Source organism: Panulirus ornatus, chromosome 9 (assembly GCF_036320965.1).
Source record: "Panulirus ornatus isolate Po-2019 chromosome 9, ASM3632096v1, whole genome shotgun sequence".
In the NCBI taxonomy this organism is placed as follows: Eukaryota; Metazoa; Arthropoda; class Malacostraca; order Decapoda; family Palinuridae; genus Panulirus; species Panulirus ornatus.
This window is the reverse complement of record NC_092232.1, coordinates 29,894,882-29,920,440: the sequence shown is the minus strand read 5'-3', so window position 1 is coordinate 29,920,440 and position 25,559 is coordinate 29,894,882. Positions and strand designations below refer to the sequence as shown.

At 40.4% G+C, this 25,559-nt stretch overlaps 1 protein-coding gene across 14 annotated transcripts in view; it reads left to right on the top strand.

The window, feature by feature from the left end:
* Nucleotides 1-25,559, top strand: part of phtf (putative homeodomain transcription factor) — a 260,330-nt gene that overhangs the window by 28,689 nt on the left and 206,082 nt on the right. For 13 of the 14 annotated variants that reach the window (XM_071664936.1, XM_071664929.1, XM_071664942.1 and 10 more), the window contains 2 exons: nucleotides 14,949-15,115; nucleotides 15,534-15,745. In XM_071664936.1, coding sequence (XP_071521037.1) covers nucleotides 14,950-15,115; nucleotides 15,534-15,745 — 378 coding nt within the window. In that variant the 5' untranslated portion in view covers nucleotide 14,949. Of the gene's footprint in view, nucleotides 1-14,087; nucleotides 14,120-14,948; nucleotides 15,116-15,533; nucleotides 15,746-25,559 lie in introns of those variants that run through there. The other variant, XM_071664930.1, reaches the window with a different exon arrangement.

Sequence of the window (25,559 nt, the reverse complement as noted above, 5' to 3'; positions counted from 1 at the left end):
GTGGCTGATTCATGTGAGAAACTGCAGAAGCTGGTGACTGAGTTTGGTAAAGTGTGTGAAAGAAGAAAGTTAAGAGTAAATGTGAATGAGAGCAAGGTTATTAAGTACAGTAGGGTTGAGGGTCAAGTCAATTGGGAGGTAAGTTTGAATGGAGAAAAACTGGAGGAAGTAAAGTGTTTTAGATATCTGGGAGGGGATCTGGCAGCGGTTGGAACCATGGAAGTGGAAGTGAATCATAGGGTGGGGGAGGGGGCGAAAATCCTGGGAGCGTTGAAGAATGTGTGGAAGCCGAGAAAATTATCTCGGAAAGCAAAAATGGGTATGTTTGAAGGAATAGTGGTTCCAACAATGTTGTATGGTTGTGAGGCGTGGGCTATGGATAGAGTTGTGCGCAGGAGGGTGGATGTGCTGGAAATGAGATGTTTGAGGACAATGTGTGGTGTGAGGTGGTTTGATCGAGTAAGTAATGTAAGGGTAAGAGAGATGTGTGGAAATAAAAAGAGCGTGGTTGAGAGAGCAGAAGAGGGTGTTTTGAAATGGTTTGGGCACATGGAGAAAATGAGTGAGGAAAGATTGACCAAGAGGTTATGTGTGTCAGAGGTGGAGGGAACAAGGAGAAGTGGGAGACCAAATTGGAGGTGGAAAGATGGAGTGAAAAAGATTTTGTGTGATCTGGGCCTGAACATGCAGGAGGGTGAAAGGAGGGCAAGGAATAGAGTGAATTGGATCGATGTGGTATACCGGGGTTGACTTGCTGTCAGTGGTTTGAATCAGGGCATGTGAAGCGTCTCGGGTAAACCATGGAAAGTTGTGTGGGGCCTGGATGTGGAAAGGGAGCTGTGGTTTCGGGCATTATTGCATGACAGCTAGAGACTGAGTGTGAACGAATGGGGCCTTTGTTGTCTTTTCCTAGTACTACCTCGCACACGTGAGGGGGGAGGGGGATGGTGTTCCATGTGTGGCGAGGTGGCGATGGGAATGAATAAAGGCAGTGTGAATTGTGTGCATGGGTATATATGTATGTGTCTGTGTGTGTATATATATGTGTACATTGAGATGTATAGGTATGTATATTTGCGTGTGTGGACGTGTATGTATATACATTGTGTATGGGGGTGGGTTGGGCCATTTCTTTCGTCTGTTTCCTTGCGCTATCTCGCAAACGCGGGAGACAGCAACAAAGCAAAGTAAATATATAAATAGAAAGATGTTTTGGAAGGAGGTAAATAAAGTGCATAAGACAAGGGAACAAATGGGAACATCAGTGAAGGGGGCAAATGGGGAGGTGATAACAAGTAGTGATGATGTGAGAAGGAGATGGAGTGAGTATTTTGAAGGTTTGTTGAATGTGTTTGATGATAGAGTGGCAGATATAGGGTGTTTTGGTAGAGGTGGTGTGCAAAGTGAGACGGTTAGGGAGAATGATTTGGTTAACAGAGAAGAGGTAGTAAAAGCTTTGCGGAAGATGACAGCTGGCAAGGCGGTGGGTTTGGGTGGCATTGGAGCGGAATTTATTAAAAAAGGGGGTGACTGTATTGTTGACTGGTTGGCGAGGTTATTTAATGTATGTATGGCTCATGATGAGGTGCCTGAGGATTGGCGGAATGCTTGCATAATGCCATTGTACAAAGGCAAAGGGGATAAAAGTGAGTGCTCAAATTACAGAGGTATAAGTTTGTTGAGTATTGCTGGGAGGGTATTGATTGAGAGGGTGAAGGCATGTACAGAGCATCAGATTGGGTAAGAGCGGTGTGGTTCCAGAAGTGGTAGAGGATGTGTGGATCAGAATGTATGTGAGAAATACTTAGAAAAGCAAATGGATTTGTATGTAGCATTTATGGATCTGGAGAAGGCATATGATAGAGTTGATAGAGATGCTCTGTGGAAGGTATTAAGAATATATGGTGTGGGAGGTAAGTTGTTAGAAGCGATGATAAGTTTTTATCGAGGATGTAAGGCATGTGTATGTGTAGGAAGAGAGGAAAGTGATTGGTTCTCAGTGAATGTTGGTTTGTGGCAGGGGTGTGTGATGTCTCCATGGTTGTTTAATTTGTTTATGGATGCGGTTGTTAGGGAGGTGAATGCAAGAGTTTTAGGATGAGGGGCAAGTATGCAGTCTGTTGTGGATGAGAGAACTTTGGAAGTGAGTCAGATGTTGTTCGCAGATGATACAGCACTGGTGGCTGATTTGGGTGAGAAACTGCAGAAGCTGGTGACTGAGTTTGGTAAAGTGTGTGAAAGAAGAAAGCTGAGAGTAAATGTGAATAAGAGCAAGGTTATTAAGTACAGTAGGGTTGAGGGTCAAGTCAATTGGGAGGTAAGTTTGAAATGAGAAAAACTGGAGGAAGTAAAGTGTTTTAGATATCTGGGAGTGGATCTGGCAGCGGATGGAACCATGGAAGCGGAAGTGAACCATAGGGTGGGGGAAGGGGCGAAAGTTCTGTGAGTGTTGAAGAATATGTGGAAGTCGAGAACATTATCTTGGAAAGCAAAAATGGGTGTTTGAAGGAATAGTGTTTCCAGCAATGATACATGGTTGCAAGGCGTGGGCTATAGATAGGGTTGTGCGCAGGAGGGTGGATGTGCTGCAAATGAGATGTTTGAGGATAGTATGTGGTGTGAGGTGGTTTGATCGAATAAGTTATGAAAGGGTAAGAGAGATGTGTGGTAATAAAAAGAGTGTGGTTGAGAGAGCAGAAGAGGGTGTTTTGAAATGGTTTGGTCACATGGAGAGAATGAGTGAGGAAAGATTGACCAAGAGGATATATGTGTCAGAGGTGAAGGGAACGAGGAGAAGTGGGAGACCAAATTGGAGGTGGAAAGATGGAGTGAAAAAGATTTTGAGTGATCGGGGCCTGAACATGCAGGAGGGTGAAAGGCGTGCAAGGAATAGAGTGAATTGGAACGATGTGGTATACCGGGGTCGACATGCTGCCAGTGAATTGAACTAGGGCATGTGAAGCATCTGGGGTAAACCATGGAAAGTTCTGTGGGGCCTGGATGTGGAAAGGGAGCTGTGGTTTCGGTGCATTATATATGACAGCTATTGACTGAGCGTGAACATATGTGGCCTTCGGTGTCTTTTCCTAGCGCTACCTCGCACACATGCGGGGGAGGGGGTTGTTATTTCATGTGTGGCGAGGTGGCGATGGGAATGAATAAGGGCAGACAGTATGAATTATGTACATGTGTATATATGTATATGTCGGTGTGTATATATACGTATACGTGAGATGTATAGGTATGTATATGTGCATGTGTGGATGTGTATGTATATACATGTGTATGTGGGTGGGTGGGCCATTCTTTCGTCTGTTTCCTTGTGCTACCTCGCTAACGCCGGAGACAGCGACAAAGTATGATAATAAATAAATAAATATTTATATCAAAAATAGTTATACAGTTAATCAGATATTAGAATTATTTCAAGAAATATGAATCACTAGCAATATATGTTTCAGCCAGAAACACACCATTTTGACTTGCAGACCACCCAAAGTAAAAATGACAGATTTTATTGAAGTATTAACAAATGATGAAGATTTTCATTTCAATGAACTGGAAAAAGATGGATTAGAATTTGAATGCAGTAACTAATTCAAATAAGGTAACAGTGCAAATGGCTTATGAAAGAGGGGAGTTAAGCTAATGGTCATATGTGTGACATTCAGTGTGCCATTTTTATAGAGAGACCAACAAGAATAATAACACCATTGATTTAATCTTTATACTTTTGAAGTGTCTACAAATAAAAAAGTGAAAAGGCAAAAACAGTTGGAGTGAAATGAGACGTTAATTATAAAGAATAACTTGTTTGTACTTTTGACAAAATAAAATGGAACGAAGCAAATGATATACTGTATAACACAAATTGGAATGAAATTCTCAGTAACAGCAGTCCAAGAACAAATATCTGTTTTCTGCAGGTGAATAAATCGATATTTACAAAATTGGTATCGCACAAAAGAAAAGTGTTATTATGTAAAGAAACCAAGGCATAGAAAGTAAAGTAGAATAGTTATGAGAAAAATGCTGACAGAAATATTGGAGTCACATTGAAAAGAACAAAAGGTGAATGAAGAGAAATTTATTCAAAATCATATATTGAAATCCAGAATTACTATTCACCTACTGGAACAAAGAAAAAAAAAATGAGATTCGACAATTTCAAGAAGGTGACAACTTATAAATTGCCCAAAAGAATCTGCCAGATGTCAGTTAACCAATATATATTGGTATTTGGTACTAGAGAGAATGAAGGAATTGACTGAAACATTTAACGTCCATAATGGAGATGTACCTATTACATGCCTGGAGATTAACTGAAGTATTTGACCAAGTAAAAGAAAACTAAGCACCAGGCCCTGAAACTTTAGAATTTCTGCATTATTTCTGAAAAGATAGAAAAACAATAGCCAAACCTCTGACAGTGCTTCTGTGACAAAGCATAGTCTAAACCAGTATACAAAAATATATGTACACAAAATAGTATGAATAATGCCAGTACACAAAGGGAGATCCACATTTTTGATGAAGCAATATAGACCAGTTAGCCCAACATCTCATAATCAAAGTATTTCAGAGAATAATAAAGAAACTTATAATTGAATATAGTATTAACAATGAACTCAAGAATGAAGGCCAGTCCAGATATGTATCTGGTAAAAACATGCAAACACAACTACCATCAGCACCAGAGATATCAGAAGATGAGAAAGAGGATGGTTAGGAAGGATTTACAGGAGTACTTGTGAATGTTTGGAATCGTCCAAGCATGGACATTGAATGCCAGCAACTTATAAAGATTTGAAAGTCTTCTTTATAGAATAAAAAGTACATGAGATGGGACCCCATGAGTGTAACAAATTCTCTCCCTGCACTGTGCAGTTAGGTAATTACTATAATGATGTGAAACTTCTATGAGAGAGAAAGAAGAAACTTTCTCAGGATTTTGCATTAGTTTTTTTTTTCGATTTTAGAAAAGAATATGGAACACTGCTAGAGAAAGTAGGAAAACAAAGTATTTATTTATTTTTTGCTTATACTTGATTGCCATTTCCCTCGTTAGCGAGGTAGTGCTAGGAAACAGATGAAGAACAACCCGTCCACTCGTATACACATATATATACATAAACTCCCATACATGTACATAAATATGCATACATATACATACATAAACATGGACATATTCATACTTGCTTGCCTCCAAACCATTCCCAGTGACACCTCACCCCACAGGAAACAGCATCGCTGCCCCCTGCTTCAGCGGGGTAGTACCTAGAAAATTGACAAAAAAGGCCACATTCATTCACACTCAGTCTCTATCTGTCATGTGTAATGCACCAAAACCACAGCTCCCTGTTCACATCCAGGAGTTTTTTTTAAGATTTTGGAAAAGAAATTGATGGAGCACTGCTGGAGAAAGTAGGAAATGAAATATTAATTTTTTATTTATTATACCTGATTGCCATTTCCCACATCAGCGAGGTGGTGCTAGGAAACGGATGAAGAACGACTCGTCCAGTCATTTGCATATATATACATACTTGTATACATATCAATTTTTTTTTTTTTTTTTTTTTTTGCTTTGTCGCTGTCTCCCGCGTTTGCGAGGTAGCGCAAGGAAACAGACGAAAGAAATGGCCCAACCTACCCCCATACACATGTATATACATACGTCCACACACGCAATTATACATACCTACACAGCTTTCCATGGTTTACCCCAGACGCTTCACATGCCTTGATTCAATCCGCTGACAGCACGTCAACCCCGGTATACCACATCGCTCCAATTCACTCTATTCCGTGCCCTCCTTTCACCCTCCTGCATGTTCAGGCCCCGATCACACAAAATCTTTTTCACTCCATCTTTCCACCTCCAATTTGGTCTCCCTCTTCTCCTCGTTCCCTCCACCTCCGACACATATATCCTCTTGGTCAATCTTTCCTCACTCATTCTCTCCATGTGACCAAACCATTTCAAAACACCCTCTTCTGCTCTCTCAACCACGCTCTTTTTATTTCCACACATCTCTCTTACCCTTACGTTACTTACTCGATCAAACCACCTCACACCACACATTGTCCTCAAACATCTCATTTCCAGCACATCCATCCTCCTGCGCACAACTCTATCCATAGTCCACGCCTCGCAACCATACAACATTGTTGGAACCACTATTCCTTCAAACATACCCATTTTTGCTTTCCGAGATAATGTTCTCGACTTCCACACATTCTTCAAGGCTCCCAGAATTTTCGCCCCCTCCCCCACCCTATGATCCACTTCCGCTTCCATGTTTCCATCCGCTGCCAGATCCACTCCCAGATATCTAAAACACTTCACTTCCTCCAGTTTTTCTCCATTCAAACTCACCTCCCAATTGACTTGACCCTCAACCCTACTGTACCTAATAACCTTGCTCTTATTCACATTTACTCTTAACTTTCTTCTTTCACACACTTTACCAAACTCAGTCACTGCCTTCTGCAGTTTCTCACATGAATCAGCCACCAGCGCTGTATCATCAGCGAACAACAACTGACTCACTTCCCAAGCTCTCTCATCCCCAACAGACTTCATCCTTGCCCCTCTTTCCAAAACTCTTGCATTCACCTCCCTAACAACCCCATCCATAAACAAATTAAACAACCATGGAGACATCACACACCCCTGCCGCAAACCTACATTCACTGAGAACCAATCACTTTCCTCTCTTCCTACACGTACACATGCCTTACATCCTCGATAAAAACTTTTCACTGCTTCTAACAACTTGCCTCCCACACCATATATTCTTAATACCTTCCACAGAGCATCTCTATCAACTCTATCATATGCCTTCTCCAGATCCATAAATGCTACATACAAATCCATTTGCTTTTCTAAGTATTTCTCACATACATTCTTCAAAGCAAACACCTGATCCACACATCCTCTACCACTTCTGAAACCACACTGCTCTTCCCCAATCTGATGCTGATCATTATCTTGTGGAGGCTAAGGTGAAGATTTGTATGGGTTTCCAGAAAAGAAGCGTGAATGTTAGGGTGAAGAGGGTGGTGAGAGTAAGTGAGCTTGGGAAGGAGACTTGTGTGAGGAAGTATCAGGAGAGACTGAGTACAGAATGGAAAAAGATGAGAACAATGGAAGTAAGGGGAGTGGGGGAGGAATGGGATGTATTTAGGGTATCAGTGATGGATTGCGCAAAAGATGCTTGTGGCATGAGAAGAGTGGAAGGTGGGTTGATTAGAAAGGGTAGTGAGTGGTGGCATGAAGAAGTAAGAGTATTAGTGAAAGAGAAGAGAGAGGCATTTGGACGATTTTTGCAGGGAAAAAATGAAATTGAGTGGGAGACGTATAAAAGAAAGAGACAGGAGGTCAAGATAAAGGTGCAAGAGGTGAAAAAAAGGGCAAATGAGAGTTGGGGTGAGAGAGTATCATTAAATTTTAGGGAGAATAAAAAGATGTTCTGGAAGGAGGTAAATAAAGTGCGTAAGACAAGGGAGCAAATGGGAACTTCAGTGAAGGGCGCAAATGGGGAGGTGATAACAAGTAGTGGTGATGTGAGAAGGAGATGGAGTGAGTATTTTGAAGGTTTGTTGAATGTGTTTGATGATAGAGTGGCAGATATAGGGTGTTTTGGTCGAGGTGGTGTGCAAAGTGCGAGGGTTAGGGAAAATGATTTGGTAAACAGAGAAGAGGTAGTAAAAGCTTTGCGGAAGATGAAAGCCAGCAAGGCAGCAGGTTTGGATGGTATTGCAGTGGAATTTATTAAAAAAGGGGGTGACTATTGTTGACTGGTTGGTAAGGTTATACAGTGTATGTATGACTCATGGTGAGGTGCCTGAGGATTGGCGGAATGCGTGCATAGTGCCATTGTACAAAGGCAAAGGGGATAAGAGTGAGTGCTCAAATTACAGAGGTATAAGTTTGGTGAGTATTCCTGGCAAATTGTATGGGAGGGTATTGATTGAGAGGGTGAAGGCATGTACAGAGCATACATATCAATATATACACATATACATACACATACACAGACATATACATATATAAACATATACATACTCATACTTGCTTGTTTCCAATCCATTCCCAGCGCCACCCCGCCCCACAGCAAACAGCATTATTGCCCCCAGCTTCAGTGGAGTATTGCCTGGAAGACTGACAAAAAAGGCCACACTCATTCACACTCAGTCCCTATCTGTCATGTGTAATGCACCAAAACCACAGCTCCCTATTCTCATCTAGGCCCCACAGACCTTTCCATGGTTTACCCCAGATGCTTCACATACCCTGGTTCAGTCCATTGACAGTGCGTTGACCCTGGTATACCTCATCGTTCCAATTCACTCTATTCCTTGCATGCCTCCAATTTGGTCTCCCACTTCTTGTTCCCTCCACCTCTGACATGCATATCCTCTTTGTCAACCTTTCCTCACTCATTCTCTCCATGTCCACACATCTCTCATATCCTTTCAGTACTTACTTGATCAACCACATCACACCACATATTGTCCTCAAACATTTCATTTCCAACACATCCACCCTCCTCTGTACAACCTTATCTATATCCCATGTCTTGCAACCGTATGATATTGTTGGAACTACTGTTCCTTCAGACATACCCATTTTTGCTCTCTTAAGATAATGTTCTCTCTTTCCACACATTCTTCATCACTCCCAGAGACTTCGCTTCCTCTCCCACTGTGTGACTCACTTCCATTGTTCCATTCGCTGCTAAGTCCACTCCCAGATATGTAAAACACTTCACTTCCTCCAGTTTTTCTCCATTCAAACCTACATCCCTCAACCCTGCTGAACCTAATATTCTTGCTGTCATTCACATTTACTCTCAACTTTCTCCTTTCACACACTTTTCCAAACTCAGTCATCAATTTCTGCAGTTTCTGTATCATCAGTAAATTGCAACTGACTCACTTCTCAGGCCCTCTGATCTCCAAAACTTTTGCATTTACCTCCCTAACCACCCCATCCATAAACAAATTAAACAACCATCAAGAAGTTGCACACCCCTGCTGCAGACTGACCTTCACTAGGAACCAGTCACCCCTGCTGCAGACCGACCTTCACTAGGAACCAGTCACCCTCCTCTCTGCCTACTCATACACATGCATTACATCCGTGGTAAAAACTTTTTACTGCTTCTAGCAGTTCACCTCCCATACCATATACTCTTAAGACCTCCCACAAAGCATCTCTCTCAACCTTATCATATACCTTCTTCAGATCCATATATGCCACATACAAATCCATCTGTTTTTCTAAATATTTCTCACACATTCTTCAAAGCAAACACCTGATCCACACATCGTCTAACAGTTCTGAAACCACACTGCTTCTACCCAATCTAATGCTCTGTGCATGCCTTTACCCTCTCAATCTATACCCTCCCATATGATTTTCCAGGACTACTGAACAAACTTATGCTGCTGTAGCGTGAACACTCACCTTTATCCCCTTTGCCTGTGTACAAAGGCACTATACATGCATTCTGCCAATCCTCAGTCACTTCACCATGATCATACATACATTGAATATCCTTACCAACCAATCAACAACCAAGTCACGCTCTTTCTTAATGAATTCAAATGCAATACCATCCAACCCTGCTGCCTTGCCGGATTTCATATTCCGCAAGGCTCTCAATGCCTCTCCTCTCGTAACCAAACCATTCTCCCAGACACTCTCACTTTGCACAGCACCTCAACCCAAACACCCAACATCTGCCACTCTTATCAAACATGTTCAACAAACCTTCAAAATACTCCATCTCCTTTTCACTTGATCACTACCTGTTATTACTTCCCCCTTGCCCCCTTCACCAATGTTCCCATTTGTTCTCTTATCTTTCACACATTATTCTCCTAAACATTGATAATAATACTCTCTCACCCCACCTCTCATTTGCCCTATTTTTCAACCCTTTCACCTTCCTCTTGACCTCCTGCTGCTTTCTTTTGTACAAAATATGAAATGGAAAATAAAAAAGTGGATTAAAGAATTTCTAAGCAATAGAATATTCAAAGTAGTTGCCAAAGGAAATGCATCTAATGAGGAAAAAATTCTTTTGGGTGTCCTGCTGGGAACAGAGATAGCTGCATTGCCCTTTGTTATGTTGATATCTAACAAAGGTAAGAATGTAAATGAGAGCATAGGCAGATGTTTTCAAGATGACAAGAGAGTAAGTGAAACAATGGAAAATGATAAAGACAAAGAAACACTTCAAAGAGATTTGAATACTATATGTACCTGGTTAGAAGAGAACATAAATGATTTCAACTAAAAGAAATTTGGACTAATAAGTCATAGGACAATATACACTATTTCAAAGCATTCATATGAAGGTCCAACAAGAAAAGAAACAGTTCTGTAAATTTCAAGGATATGGGAATCATCATAATTGAAAAAGTTAGATTTATGGAACACTGCTAAGTAATACTCTCAAGCAAAATAATGAGTAGTATGACATTAAGAATGTTTGTATAAAGGCAAAACTAATGAAAATTTTTGGTACATACATAAGTAAAATCGAATACCGCTGTGTTGATAAGTTGTTAGTTAAGAAGACTTAGGTAAATTAGAGAGACTGCAGAAACATTTTACATTTAAAATCAGTGGACTTGAGCATATGAACTGCAGGATTGCAGAAGATCAAAAGAACTAGAACTCTAGTCTTGAAAAATGTTAGGAAAGATGTGTGATGGTATATGCCTGGCAATGAATAAAGGAATAAAAGAGCAACATTCTAAACCTGAAAGTAACTTAATAAGGTAGATATAGAATTACTATAGTGAATTATCTGGAAATATTTTGAAAAGGCTTCAGATAAACATATTTGAGTGTCCAGCAAGAAAGCTGGAATGCTTGACTGCAGTATCAGGAGATATAAAGGAATTTACATGGATTGACAGCAGAAACATTTAATGAACAAGTATTATTAACAAGTATTATCATTACTATTATTTTGCGAGTCAGAAATTCACGAATTATTACATAATGAGAGGGCAAAGATCTTGTACAGGTTTCCTATACATCTGCATAAAGATTCACCAGTGTATGAAAATAATTTAGACTGTAGCATCTAGTAACAAAGTGTGTGATACCATTACAAGCATAAATGGCTGTGTATTTTGCCTTGAGGCGGAGGTGGGTAGTTCAAGGAATTTGTATTTTATACCTCTCAGCCTGAGAACACAGCGCTAGAATTACCCTCTGCCAGTGGCTAAGAAGCAGTACTGGAGTTCACCAGTTATGGAGACTCTTTTGCTGTAACCACCCTCAAGTGGCTTTCCGAAGGGAATGGACATCAGAGATATAGATGAATGTAGATAGATAGATTGCACTGAACATGGAATAGTACAGTGTATTTACTCTGTGGAAGGTATTAAGAATATATGGTGTGGGAGGCAAGTTGTTAGAAGCAGTGAAAAGTTTTTATCGAGGATGTAAGGCATGTGTACGTGTAGGAAGAGAGGAAAGTGATTGGTTCTCAGTGAATGTAGGTTTGCGGCAGGGGTGTGTGATGTCTCCATGGTTGTTTAATTTGTTTATGGATGGGGTTGTTAGGGAGGTAAATGCAAGAGTCCTGGAAAGAGGGGCAAGTATGAAGTCTGTTGGGGATGAGAGAGCTTGGGAAGTGAGTCAGTTGTTGTTCGCTGATGATACAGCGCTGGTGGCTGATTCATGTGAGAAACTGCAGAAGCTGGTGACTGAGTTTGGTAAAGTGTGTGGAAGAAGAAAGTTAAGAGTAAATGTGAATAAGAGCAAGGTTATTAGGTACAGTAGGGTTGAGGGTCAAGTCAATTGGGAGGTAAGTTTGAATGGAGAAAAACTGGAGGAAGTGAAGTGTTTTAGATATCTGGGAGTGGATCTGTCAGCGGATGGAACCATGGAAGCGGAAGTGGATCATAGGGTGGGGGAGGGGGCGAAAATTTTGGGAGCCTTGAAGAATGTGTGGAAGTCGAGAACATTATCTCGGAAAGCAAAAATGGGTATGTTTGAAGGAATAGTGGTTCCAACAATGTTGTATGGTTGCGAGGCGTGGGCTATGGATAGAGTTGTGCGCAGGAGGATGGATGTGCTGGAAATGAGATGTTTGAGGACAATGTGTGGTGTGAGGTGGTTTGATCGAGTAAGTAACGTAAGGGTAAGAGAGATGTGTGGAAATAAAAAGAGCGTGGTTGAGAGAGCAGAAGAGGGTGTTTTGAAATGGTTTGGGCACATGGAGAGAATGAGTGAGGAAAGATTGACCAAGAGGATATATGTGTCGGAGGTGGAGGGAACGAGGAGAAGAGGGAGACCAAATTGGAGGTGGAAAGATGGAGTGAAAAAGATTTTGTGTGATCGGGGCCTGAACATGCAGGAGGGTGTAAGGAGGGCAAGGAATAGAGTGAATTGGAGCGATGTGGTATACAGGGGTTGACGTGCTGTCAGTGGAGTGAATCAAGGCATGTGAGGCGTCTGGGGTGGACCATGGAAAGCCTGTGTAGGTATGTATATTTGCGTGTGTGGACATGTGTATGTACATGTGTATGGGGGGGGGGTTGGGCCATTTCTTTCGTCTGTTTCCTTGCGCTACCTCGCAGACGCGGGAGACAGCGACAAAGTATAAAAAAAAAAAAAAAATTTACCTATATGAGAGAGCTTGGGAAGTGAGTCAGTTGTTGTTCGCCGATGATACAGCGCTGGTGGCTGATTCATGTGAGAAACTGCAGAAACTGGTGACTGAGTTTGGTAAAGTGTGTGAAAGAAGAAAGTTAAGAGTAAATGTGAATAAGAGCAAGGTTATTAGGTACAGTAGGGTTGAGGGTCAAATCAATTGGGAGGTGAGTTTGAATGGAGAAAAACTGGAGGAAGTGAAGTGTTTTAGATATCTGGGAGTGGATCTGGCAGCGGATGGAACCATGGAAGCGGAAGTGGATCATAGGGTGGGGGAGGGGGCGAAAATTCTGGGAGCCTTGAAGAATGTGTGGAAGTCGAGAACATTATCTCGGAAAGCAAAAATGGGTATGTTTGAAGGAATAGTGGTTCCAACAATGTTGTATGGTTGCAAGGCGTGGGCTATGGATAGAGTTGTGCGCAGGAGGATGGATGTGCTGGAAATGAGATGTTTGAGGACAATGTGTGGTGTGAGGTGGTTTGATCGAGTAAGTAATGTAAGGGTAAGAGAGATGTGTGGAAATAAAAAGAGCGTGGTTGAGAGAGCAGAAGAGGGTGTTTTGAAATGGTTTGGGCACATGGAGAGAATGAGTGAGGAAAGATTGACCAAGAGGATATATGTGTCGGAGGTGGAGGGAACGAGGAGAAGAGGGAGACCAAATTGGAGGTGCAAAGATGGAGTGAAAAAGATTTTGTGTGATCGGGGCCTGAACATGCAGGAGGGTGAAAGGAGGGCAAGGAATAGAGTGAATTGGAGCGATGTGGTATACAGGGGTTGACGTGATGTCAGTGGATTGAATCGGGGCATGTGAAGCGTCTGGGGTGGACCATGGAAAGCTGTGTAGGTATGTATATTTTGCGTGTGTGGACGTATGTATATACATGTGTATGGGGGTGGGTTGGGCCATTTCTTTCGTCTGTTTCCTTGCGCTACCTCGCAAACGCGGGAGACAGCGACAAAGCAAAAAAAAAAAAAAAAAAGTAACAGATGTAATAGACATGATATTTTCTAAATGGATCTGGTGAAGGTAATACTTGACACTTATTAATGAGAAAAGACAGATGAATCAGAGACTTAGCAAGAAACTGAATATGAAACAAGTAGCAAAAGTTAAGGAAAAATAATTTTATAGTAAGAGATTTGAGTGCATGGAACATGTTAAGTGAATGATATCTATGTGGACAGTATAACAAGTTTGAAATAGTGCATGATACTGAAAGTTTAACAGATGGGGTGCTGTACTGAATATGAAAATAATCACACACAGCCTTTTATAAATGTACAGTATTATGCTTCATCATGTCTAGTGAGTATCCATTTCATGATTTTCTAATGGCACTTAATATTTCTGATGTTTCTGGACATATTGACTTGATTCAGAGTTGCTCCTTTTTTTCCAGAAATTTCAGATAAATGATGCACCTTGATTGCCAGTAAGTTCAGTTATTTAGAGCCATACTTACTTTTTTCATTATATCCTAGCTTACTCTAGCTTGCATTTCATCTGCTCTCAAAGACCTCATTCAAATGCACTCACCCACTTATCTTTGAGAATACATCACCATTCTAATCACTATGCTATATATCGCTCTTACTTTCTGAATCCTCATATGGTATACATGTCTGCACTTCAATTGTACTTTTCATCTGTATCATTACAGTGGTCATTGTACGAAAACAGACACATGTTCTGTTAGCACATATACATGACTGAATAGAGTCTTTTACACCAATGGCCAATTTTTTTAACTCGATACTTTAGCAGACTCTCTAGTTTTACAAGTACAATATCTCTTCCTGTTTTCCACAATTCCATTCATATGCTCTAGACATGACACATATGAACTGTCTATTCTTTAACAGAATCACCTTACTTTTATTTGAACACATTTTTTGAAAAATACATGCTTTTGTTGCCGATTGTAACCGTCTTATCTTTTTTCTTTTTTATTGATAGTCATCCATGGATTGCCTCTAGCATGTTTTGATTTTATAACAATATTTTTGCTGATATGACTTCTAATCAGCTTCAGCTTATATAACTTACACTTCATTATCATATCTTTGCAGTTGCTTTCCTCTCATTATGGAAGTTTTGAGAAAAATGATGTTTAAAGTACAGTACTATTGATTATATAAACTCATTGAATGGATTTCAGTAATCATAAAGATTTTCTGTGAAAATCAACAGGGCTTGGAATTTCTTCGTTAGAGTGTCAGCAAAAACTCATGAAGCTATTTTAATGTACTTTCCCCCTTCAGGATGGTATTAGAATCTGCCCTTGGTTGGTATCAGGGACGGATTAGCCACTACGATAAACAGTCATGGGAAACAACAGTGGAACAAAGAATACTCCAGGGTCTCTCTTACACTCCACGCAAGACAGCCAAGCCCAAGACAGAATTCATTGATGTAGACTTAGTAAGAGGTAGTAAATAGTATATATTTAGTCAATCTTTCTACACTTAAAAACCACTTTCCATTGGAGATTCTTTTATGAAAAATACAACGTAGCAAAATCACTGTATCATGGAACTAATTTTGCCATTGCACTCTAGTTAGTGGGATAGATGGGGCTTGAGTTCCTGAGAGAGTATTGTTGCCTTCATTGGGAGGATTCTTTACACACCACTATTCTCTGAATGTGAGAATTATCTTATATATGAATGTAAAGAGTAATGGTGCTCTAATTTTATGAGGTTGTTATTTTCTGGACTGTAGCAGTAACATATAGAGATTATGACTTTTATTTGTTTGTTTTTGATAGACATGTTTCACAACTTTTTTGTTTGATTTGTATAGGTTGCTTGTATTAACATTTATAACAATAACTTCTTTTTTCACAGGTTCAACATTTCCTAAGGCAAAGCCACATTCAGGAGTATGGCTAGCAGGGCTACATGGCATCACTCGTATTATATTTCTCCCATTGTATTCTCATTGGTGGATTTCTGAGACATCCTGTGCTGGATTCTTTGCAGTCCTATCTGTTTACTGCTCCATATTATTTTGTGGTGCTGTCATGCTTGCATATAGACACGATGAAGGGATTATAAAGGTTAGTATTTTAAGCTGCTTATGGTCCTTAGCTGTAGTTAAAGATCCTAGTTAGCATTAATTTTTAGGTTAAGATAAGAGGAAAAAAAAGGAAGGTACTAGAAGGGTTAACATTCTCTAGTGAATTTTGTATGTATCCCTCTTTGTTTATGTAGATGCATTGATAACAATAGTAAGCAATAGTAACAAAGTGAGTTTTATATTCATTGTTAAAATAAAAGATGTGGAGGAAAACATAACTTCATGTGATAGACATGAAGCACTTAGGAAAAGATTATACTAAACAAATGATAGTGATGATGTCAGCCACAACCACCGCACTTTATGTATCGTGCATCACTGCAACCAACACACATTGTGTACCATGTATCACCACATCCAGCATGCATTATGTACCACTGGCACAAATGTGTGTCCACCTCCATTTATATAGTTATTCTTGATCAGATGTTCTAGTATGAGTCCTCCTATCACTTGTTCAAAGACTTTGACCATGTGTGAAGTTAAGATAAATGGTCTCCTCTTTCTAAACCTTCTCTGTATATTTAAGGTTAGAGGTACCCACATTGTTTCTCCTTTGTTGTAAATTTTTGAGAACCTTTCATCATAATACCCTGGTTCCTGAACTTCATTTCCAAATTTAGTGATAGAGAAAGTATGATGATACCATTGAAAAAGTATTTGTGATATTGCTTAGTGATAAAGAAAGCATGATTTTTTGACCTTTGATGTATTAAAATCCTTTAATAAATCTAAATTGAAAAAATATAAAAAGGTTTAGGCATAATGAACCAAGGCTCACACCTATGAGGGTCAGTCATTGTGGTCCAAAAAATGAAGGAATGGCTTATTTAAGTTCATTATTCTAAAGCAAAGAAAAAAAATGAAGATTTTTGTAATGTATTGGGAGGGAGTTTTACATTCATCTGTCAAACATTCTCTACTATTATGCATCATCTTAAACTTATGTATGCTGTCAGTATTAACCAAGTCTTCAGTCATTCTGTTTTGTTCATCCACTGCTCTTACATAATAGAAGTGCTTCTTTCCATCTTTTTGATAAAATTTCCTGCTTAATTTTATGTTATGTCCTCTTGTTGCTCTGTCCTTATATCTCTAGAAGAAATATTCACTGCCTATTTCATTTTTCTGTTTTAGAAGCTTAAAGATTATAATCAAGTCATCCCTCATTCTTCTCTTTTCCATGTGGGCCAAATTTAAAACCTTTGGCATTTCCCTGTAACTAAGCTCTCTTAATTTTGGTGCCATCTCTGTGTTCCTCCTCCAGACCTTTTGTATTAGCTCTCTGTGCTTCTTTAGGTCTGTGACCAAACTTGAGAAGCACATTCTAGTTTTGTCCTTATGTAAGATATGAGTATCTTGTGAAATAATTCCTTATCCATATACTTGCCAGAGAACACTTTGTTCTAATGATATACTCCAAATGTTGGACTCTAGTGACAAGTTAGGGACAATGTTGATTCCTAAGTCCATCTCATGTACAGAATCCTAAAACTTATTGCCTGCTAAATGATAATCATTTTGAAGCCTTCTTTTAGATTGTCCCACTCTCATTAATGTAAATTTTTTAGGGTTGAATTTCATCTACCATGTATCAGACAAACTTTGCAGTCTGTTTTGATTCCTCTGTAGTCTGATGCAATCCTCCTCGCTTCTCAATGCCTTCATGATGTTTGCATCATCTACAAACATATTCAGGTAGAAGTCCTTACCTTCAGGCAAGTCTTTCACTTGGATCAAGAAGATATTGGTCCCAAAACAAAACCCTGAGGCACTCAAATCTATCCTTTTGGAGAATGCGCTTCTGATGTGTCCTTTTTTCCTTTTTCCCCATGAAGATGATTTACTATCCGTGGGAGGAGTCTTCCCTTTATTCCTGTCTGGTATTCCAGCTGCTTAACTAGCCTCCTGTGCAGTACTGTGTCAATTCTAGCATTCAATATATAAATAACACTGGTCAACTTTGTTCCATGAACAAAAATAGGTGGACCTTATAGTACTTTTTATGCTGAATTCAAATCTGTTTTAGAATTTTTTCTATCAGGCATGGTTTTTAAGTGACTGAGCAATTAGATTTTACAGAAGTGTATATTACTCATTCATACATGAGGCTGGTATTGCACTTCAAAATCTTACTCTGAAATATAGAAGTGTTCGATTTTTTGCTATATTTGGCCTCAGGAACATCCTTCCTTAGTGTCCAGCAGTAATCTGCCAACATAGAGGGGCTCCACTTTCCTAAGTGCCACTTTTCCATGTCCAGAATGATCTTGGCGAAATCTTTTGCCCTACACATCACTGACTGCCCCAAGATTTTCTAGGAAAAAGTGTGAGTCTAAAAAGTGAATATTTAGACTCATATTGCACTTCAGAGTTTTATATGGAGTCATTGGATCTTTTACATCACAGTAGTTTTCTGATTTGTGATTTCCCAGAAAATCTTTGCAAACTCTTTTAAATGACAGCCATGCAGTTTTTTCAACTTCATTCAGCTCATCAAACTTTTCATCTTGTAGCAGTTCCTTGATCTGTGGTCCTACAAAAATGCCTCCCTTGACTTTTGCATCAATGATTCTGGGGATTTTATTCCTCAAATATGTGAATCCATGGGCATGACAAAGCTCTTCATCAACCTGAGCTTTATGTGCATAGGAGGCAGATAAATTTTCTAAGGATCAACATGAGTATGATTGATGACATTCTTTTTAATGGAGTCAGTTTTGATTATTTTAGTCACACTTTCTTTGTGTAATGATTTTTCTTGTTCTGGCTATCCCATTCACAGAGATAACAACAAAACTTCGTGTAACCAAGTTGCATTCTGAGTAAAACTGCCACAACCATCAGGTCACCACATTCATTCAACTTAAAGTCCAAATACTTAATATCTTCCAAAAGAAGCTTCCTGTTATCATACAATTCCTTCATGTTATCTGTGTGATCCTGAGGAATGGAGGTGAACTTATTTCCATTGTGGAGTAGAACCACTTTCAAGTTTACTTTTGATGAGTCAATATACATGCACCTCATCTGTGTTATATTCATAGTGAAGTGCCTCCATAACAGAACGAACATCATTGCAAAATGCCAGACCATCTTCAAAGGAGAAATGTTCTTTGAAAATGACCTGGCGATCACGATAAAAGCGTACTTTAGTTTAATCCTGGAGAAGATTCCAGATCCTTTAACCTGGAACCCAAAAGGTTGGCTTGCTTCTTAGACAAATTTAAATTGCAGATAAAATCATTAAGATCTCCTTGCCTTGGCATGTGTAATTCACTTGAAGAACAGCCTGCTTCAAGTGATACACCCATATTGTCCTCTACTTGGTCTACTTTCCAATCACCAGACCATCGTCACTCTGGGTTGTGTTTCTTGGAGGCTGTGGCACAGGTAATTCCTGACCATTAGGTCATCCGCCTCATAGCGGATGATAGATTAGGATATTTAACAGTATGCTTAGATTTTGATGTTTTACTAATTATATTTGTCAAGCAAAAGTAGCAGTATGAAGTGTGATCTTTGGGTTTTCTCTAAGCTCTAGGAATGGCAAAAGGCATACAGCATGAACCTTTTGCCCATACTGTAAGAAGTCTGACCCATGTGAGACAATGAATATGGGGGGCCCAACTTTTATCCTGGTCATTCACTGTACTTACAACCAAAGTAATGCTCATAGCATTTTTTAATGGGGGGTGTGAAAGAATATTTTTGCTAATATTAGATTTATTATACTTTGTTGCTGTCTTCCGCGTTAGTGAGGTAGCGCAAGCAAACAGACGAAAGAATGGCTCAACCCACCCACATACACATGTATATACATATACGTCCACACATGCACTTATACATACCTATACATCTCAACGTATACATATATATACACACACACACACATACATATATACACATGTACACATTTCATACTGTCTGCCCTTATTCATTCCCTTCGCCACCCTGCCAAACATGAAATAACAACCCCCTCCCCCCGCATGTGCACGAGGTAGCGCTAGGAAAAGACAACAAAGGCCACATTCATTCACGCTCAATCTCTAGCTGTCATGTATAATGCGCTGAAACCACAGCTCCCTTTCCATATCCAGTCCCCACAGAACTTTCCATGGTTTACCCCAAACACTTCACATGCCCTGGTTCAATCTATTAAGAGCACGTTAACCTGGGTATACCACATCGTTCCAATTCACTCTATTCTTACACGCCTTTCGACCTCCTGCATGTTCAGGCCCCGATCACTTAGAATCTTTTTCTCTCCATCCTTCCACCTCCAATTTGGTCTCCTACTTCTCCTTGTTCCCTCCACCACTGACACATATATCCTCTTTGTCAATCTTTCCTCACTCATTCTCTCCATGTGACCAAACCATTTCAAAACCCCCTCTTCAGCTCTCTCAACCACACCCTTTTTATTACCACACATCTCTCTTACTCTTACATTACTTACTCGATCAAACCACCTCACACCACATATTGTCCTCAAACATCTCATTTGCAGCACATCCACCCTCCTCTGCACAACTCTATTTATAGCCCATGCCTCGCAACCATATAATGTTGTTGGAACCGCTATTCCTTCAAACATACCCATTTTTGCTTTCCAAGATAACGTTCTCGACTTCCACACATTTTTCAGTGCTCCCAGAACTTTCGCCCCCTCCCCCACCCTATGATTCACTTCTGCTTCCATGGTTCCCTCTGCTGCCAAATCCACTCCCAGATATCTAAAACACTTCACTTCCTCCAGTTTTTCTCCATTCAAACTTACCTCCCAATTGACTTGTCCCTCAACCCTACTGTACCTAATAACCTTACTCTTATTCACATTTACTCTCAGCTTTCTTCTTTAACATAAGTCACCAGCTTCTGCAGTTTCTCACCTGAAGCAGCCACCAGCGCTGTATCATCAGCGAACAACAACTGACTCACTTCCTAAGCTCTCTCATCCACAATAGACTGCATACTTGCCCCTCTTTCCAAAACTCTTGCATTCATCTCCCTAACAACCCATCCATAAACAAACAACCATGGAGACATCATGCACCCCTGCTGCAAACCAACATTCACTGAGAACTAACCACTTTCCTCTCTTCCTACATGTACACATGCCTTACATTCTCGATAAAAACTTTTCACTGCTTCTAGCAACTTGCCTACCACACCATATATTCTTAATACCTTCCACAGAGCATCTGTATCAACTCTATCATATGCCTTCTCTAGATCCATAAAAGCTACATACAAATCCACTTGCTTTTCTAAGTATTTTTCACATACATTCTTCAAAGCAAACACCTGATCCACACATCCTCTACCACTTCTGAAACCACTCTGCTCTTCCCCAATCTGATGCTCTGTACATGCCTTCACCCTCTCAATCAATACCCTCCCATATGATTTACCAAGAATACTCAACAAACTTATACCCCTGTAATTGGAGCACTCACTCTTATCCCATTTGTCTTTGTACAATGGCACTATGCAAGCATTCCACCAATCCTCAGGCACCTCACCATGAGTCATACATATATTAAATAACCTTACCAACCAGTCAACAATACAGTCACCCCCATTTTCAATAAATTCCACTGCAATACCATCCAAACCTGCTGCCTTGCCGGCTTTCATCTTCCGCAAAGCTTTTACTACCTCTGTTGTGTTTACCAAATCATTCTCCCTAACCCTCTCACTTTGCACACCAAAACACCCGATATCTGCCACTCTATCATCAAACACATTCAACAAACCTTCAAAATTCTCACTCCATCTCCTTCTCATATCACCACTACTTGTTATCACCTCCCCATTAGCCCCTTTCACTGACATTCCCATTTGTTCCCTTGTCTTACGCACTTTATTTACCTCCTTCCAAAACATCTCTTTATTCTCCCTAAAATCTAATGATACTCTGTCACCCCAACTCTCATTTGCCCTCTTTTTCACCTCTTGCACCTTTCTCTTGACCTCCTGCCTCTTTCTTTTAAACATCTCCCAGTCATTTGCATTATTTCCCTGCAAAAATCATCCAAATGCCTCTCTCTTCTCTTTCACTAATAATCTTACTTCTTTGTCCCGCCACTCACTCCCCTTTCTAATCTGCCAACTTCCCACGTTTCTCATGCCACAAGCATCTTTTGTACAAGCCGTTACTGTTTCCCTAAATACATCCCTCTCTTTCCCCACTCCCCTTACCTCCTTTGTTCTCACCTTTTTCCATTCTTTACTCAGTCTCTCCTGGTACTTCCTCACACAAGTCTCCTTCCCAAGCTCACTTACTCTCACCACTCTCTTCACCCCAACATTCTCTCTTCTTTTCTTAAAACCTCTACAAATCTTCACCTTTGCCTCCACAAGATAATGATCAGACATCCCTCCAGTTGCACCTCTCAGCACATTAACATCCAAAAGTCTCTCTTTCACGCACCTATCAATTAACACGTAATGAAATAACGCTCTCTGGCCATCTCTTCTACTTACATACGTATACTTATGTATATCTCTCTTTTTAAACCAGGTATTCCCAATCACCAGTCCTTTTTCAGCACATAAATCTACAAGCTCTTCACCATTTCCATTTACAACACTGAACACCCCATGTACACCAATTATTCCCTCAACTGCCACATTACTCACCTTTGCATTCAAATTACCCATCACTATAACCTGGTGATTTGCTAATATTTTTTTTTTTTTTTTTTTTTTTTTAATACCTCGTCGCTGTCTCCCGCGTTTGCGAGGTAGCGCAAGGAAACAGACGAAAGAAATGGCCCAACCCCCCCATACACATGTACATACACACGTCCACACACACAAATATACATACCTACACAGCTTTCCATGGTTTACCCCGGACGCTTCACATGCCTTGATTCAATCCACTGACAGCACGTCAACCCCTGTATACCACATCGCTCCAATTCACTTTGCTAATATATTTATTTATATTCATTTATTATACTTAATCGCCATCTCCTGCATCAGTGACGTAGTGCAAGGAAACAGACGAAGAATGGCCCAACCCGCCCACAGACATAGGTATGTACATAACGCCCATACACACACATATACATACATATACATTTCACCATATACATACATATACATACATGGACATATTCATACTTGCTGCCTTCATCCATTCCCATCGCCACCCTGCCACACATGAAATAGCATCCCAACCCCTTCCTCAAGTGAGGTAGCACCAGGAAAAGACAAAAAAGGCCACATTCATTCACACTCAGTCTCTAGCTGTCATGTGTAAACCGAAACCACAATTCCCTTTCCACATTCAGGCCCCACAGTCCTTTCCATGGTTTACCCCAGATGCTTCACATACCCTGGTTCAATCCATTGACAGCACATCGACATCAAAATCTTTTTCACTCCATCTCCCACCTCCAGTTTGGTTTCCCGCTTCTCCTTGTTCCCTCCATCTTCCACCTCCAGTTTGGTCTCCCGCTTCTCCTTGTTCCCTCCAACTCTGACACATATACCTTCTTTCTCATTCTTATTTGATAAATTCCATTGCAATACCATCCAAACCCGCCGCCTTGTCAGCTTTCATCTTCTACAAAGCTTTTTCTACCTCTTCTCTGTTTACCAAATCATTCTCCCTGACCCTCTCAATTTACACACCACCCTGACCAAAACACCCTATATCTGCCACACTATCATCAAATGCATTCAACAAGCCTTCAAAATACTTACTCCATCTCCTTTACACTTCATCGTTATTTGTTATTACCTCCCCATTTGCCCTCTCACTGATGTTCCCATTTGTTCTCTTGTCTTACTCACTTTATTTACCTTTTTCCAGAACATCTTGTATTCTCCCTAAAATTTGATGACACTCTCTCATCCCAATGCTCTTTTGCTCTCTTTTTCACCTCTTGCATCTTTCTCTTGACCTCCTGTCACTTTCTTTTATACATTTCCCAGTCATTTGCACTACTTCCCTGCAGAAATCGTCCAAACGCCTCTCTCTTCTCTCCCACTAACGATCTTACTTCTTCATCCCACCACTCACTATGCTTTCTAATCTGCCCACCTCCCACGCCTCTCATGCCATAAGCACCTTTTGCACAAGCCATCACTGCTTCCCTAAATACATCTCATTCCTCCCCCTCTCCCCTTATGTCATTTGCTCTCACCTTTTTCCATTATGCACTCAATCTCTCCTGGTACTTCCTCATACTAGTCTCCTTTCCAAGTTCACTTACTCTCACCACTCTCTTCTCCCCAACATTCTCTCTTCTTTTGTGAAAGCCTCTACAAATCTTCACTTTTGCCTCCACAAGATAGTGATTAGACATCCCTCCAGCTGCCCCTCTCAGCACATTAACATCCAAAAGTCTGTCTTTTACACACCTATCAATTAACGCATAATCCAGTAACGCCTTCTGGCCATCTCTCCTACTCACATATGTATACTTATGTATGTCTCTTTTTTTAAACTAGGTATTCCCGATCACCAGTCCTTTTTCAGCATACAGATCCATAAGCTCTTCACCATTTCTGTTTATAACACTGAACAACCCATGTACACCATTTAAATCCTCAACTGCCACATTACTCACCTATGCATTCAAGTCACCCATCACTATAACCTGGTCTTGTGCATCAAAGCTGCTAACACACTCACTCAGCTGCTCCCAAAACACTTGCCTCATGATTTTTTTTTCATGTCCAGGTGCATAGGCACCAATAATTGCCCATCTCTCTCCATCCACTTTCGGTTTTACCCATATCAATCTAGAATTTACTTTCTTACACTCTATCACGTACACCCACATCTCCTGCTTCAGGAGTAGTGCTACTCCATCCTTTGCTCTTGTCCTCTCACCAACCCCTGACTTTACTCTCAAGACATTCCCAAACCACTCTACCCTTTCATTACTTACTTGATCAAACCACCTCACACCACCTATTGTCCCCAGACATTTTATTTCCAGCACATTCACCCTCCTCCATACAACCCTATCTATAGCCCATGCCTCACGACCATAAAACATTTTTGGAACCACTATTCCTTCAGAAACACCCATTTTTGCTCTCTGCGATAATGTTTTCTTCTTCCATACATTCTTCATCGCTCCCAGAACCTTCACCCCCTCGCCCACCCCGTAACTCACCTCCGCTTCCATGGTTCCTTTCACTGCTAAGTCCACTCCCAGATATCTTAAACACATCACTTCCTCCAATTTTTCTCTATTCAGACTTTCATCCCAGTTAACCTGTCCTTCAACCCTACTTAACCTAATAAACTTGCTCTTATTCACATTTACTCTCAACTTTCTCCTTTTACACACTTTTCCAAATTCAGTCACCAACTACTGCAGTTCCTCACTCAAATCAGCCACTAGAGCTGTATCATTGGCAAACAACAACTGACTTACTTCTCAGGCCCTCTCATCCCCAACAGAATGTATACTCGTCCATCTCTACAAAACTCTTGTATTCACCTCCCTGACCACCCTATCCTTAAACAAATTTAACAACCATGGGGACATCACACACCCCTGCCCTGGAGTGATAAAAGAGATGAAAGCAAGACTAGGTATAGGGGGTGCAGAGATGGGGTGGGGTGGTGAGATATTGTGGCTTGTGGCAAGCCTGTTTGTGGATGATTCTGTGTTGTTTGCTGTGAGTGAAATTGAGTTGCAGAAAGATGTAAGTGTTTTTCATGTGTGTGAGCTTAGGCAATTGAAGGTTAATGCTGGTAATTTTAAAGTGATAGTGTTTGATATGAAACAGAGTGAAAGTATAGATTTTGTAAAATCATA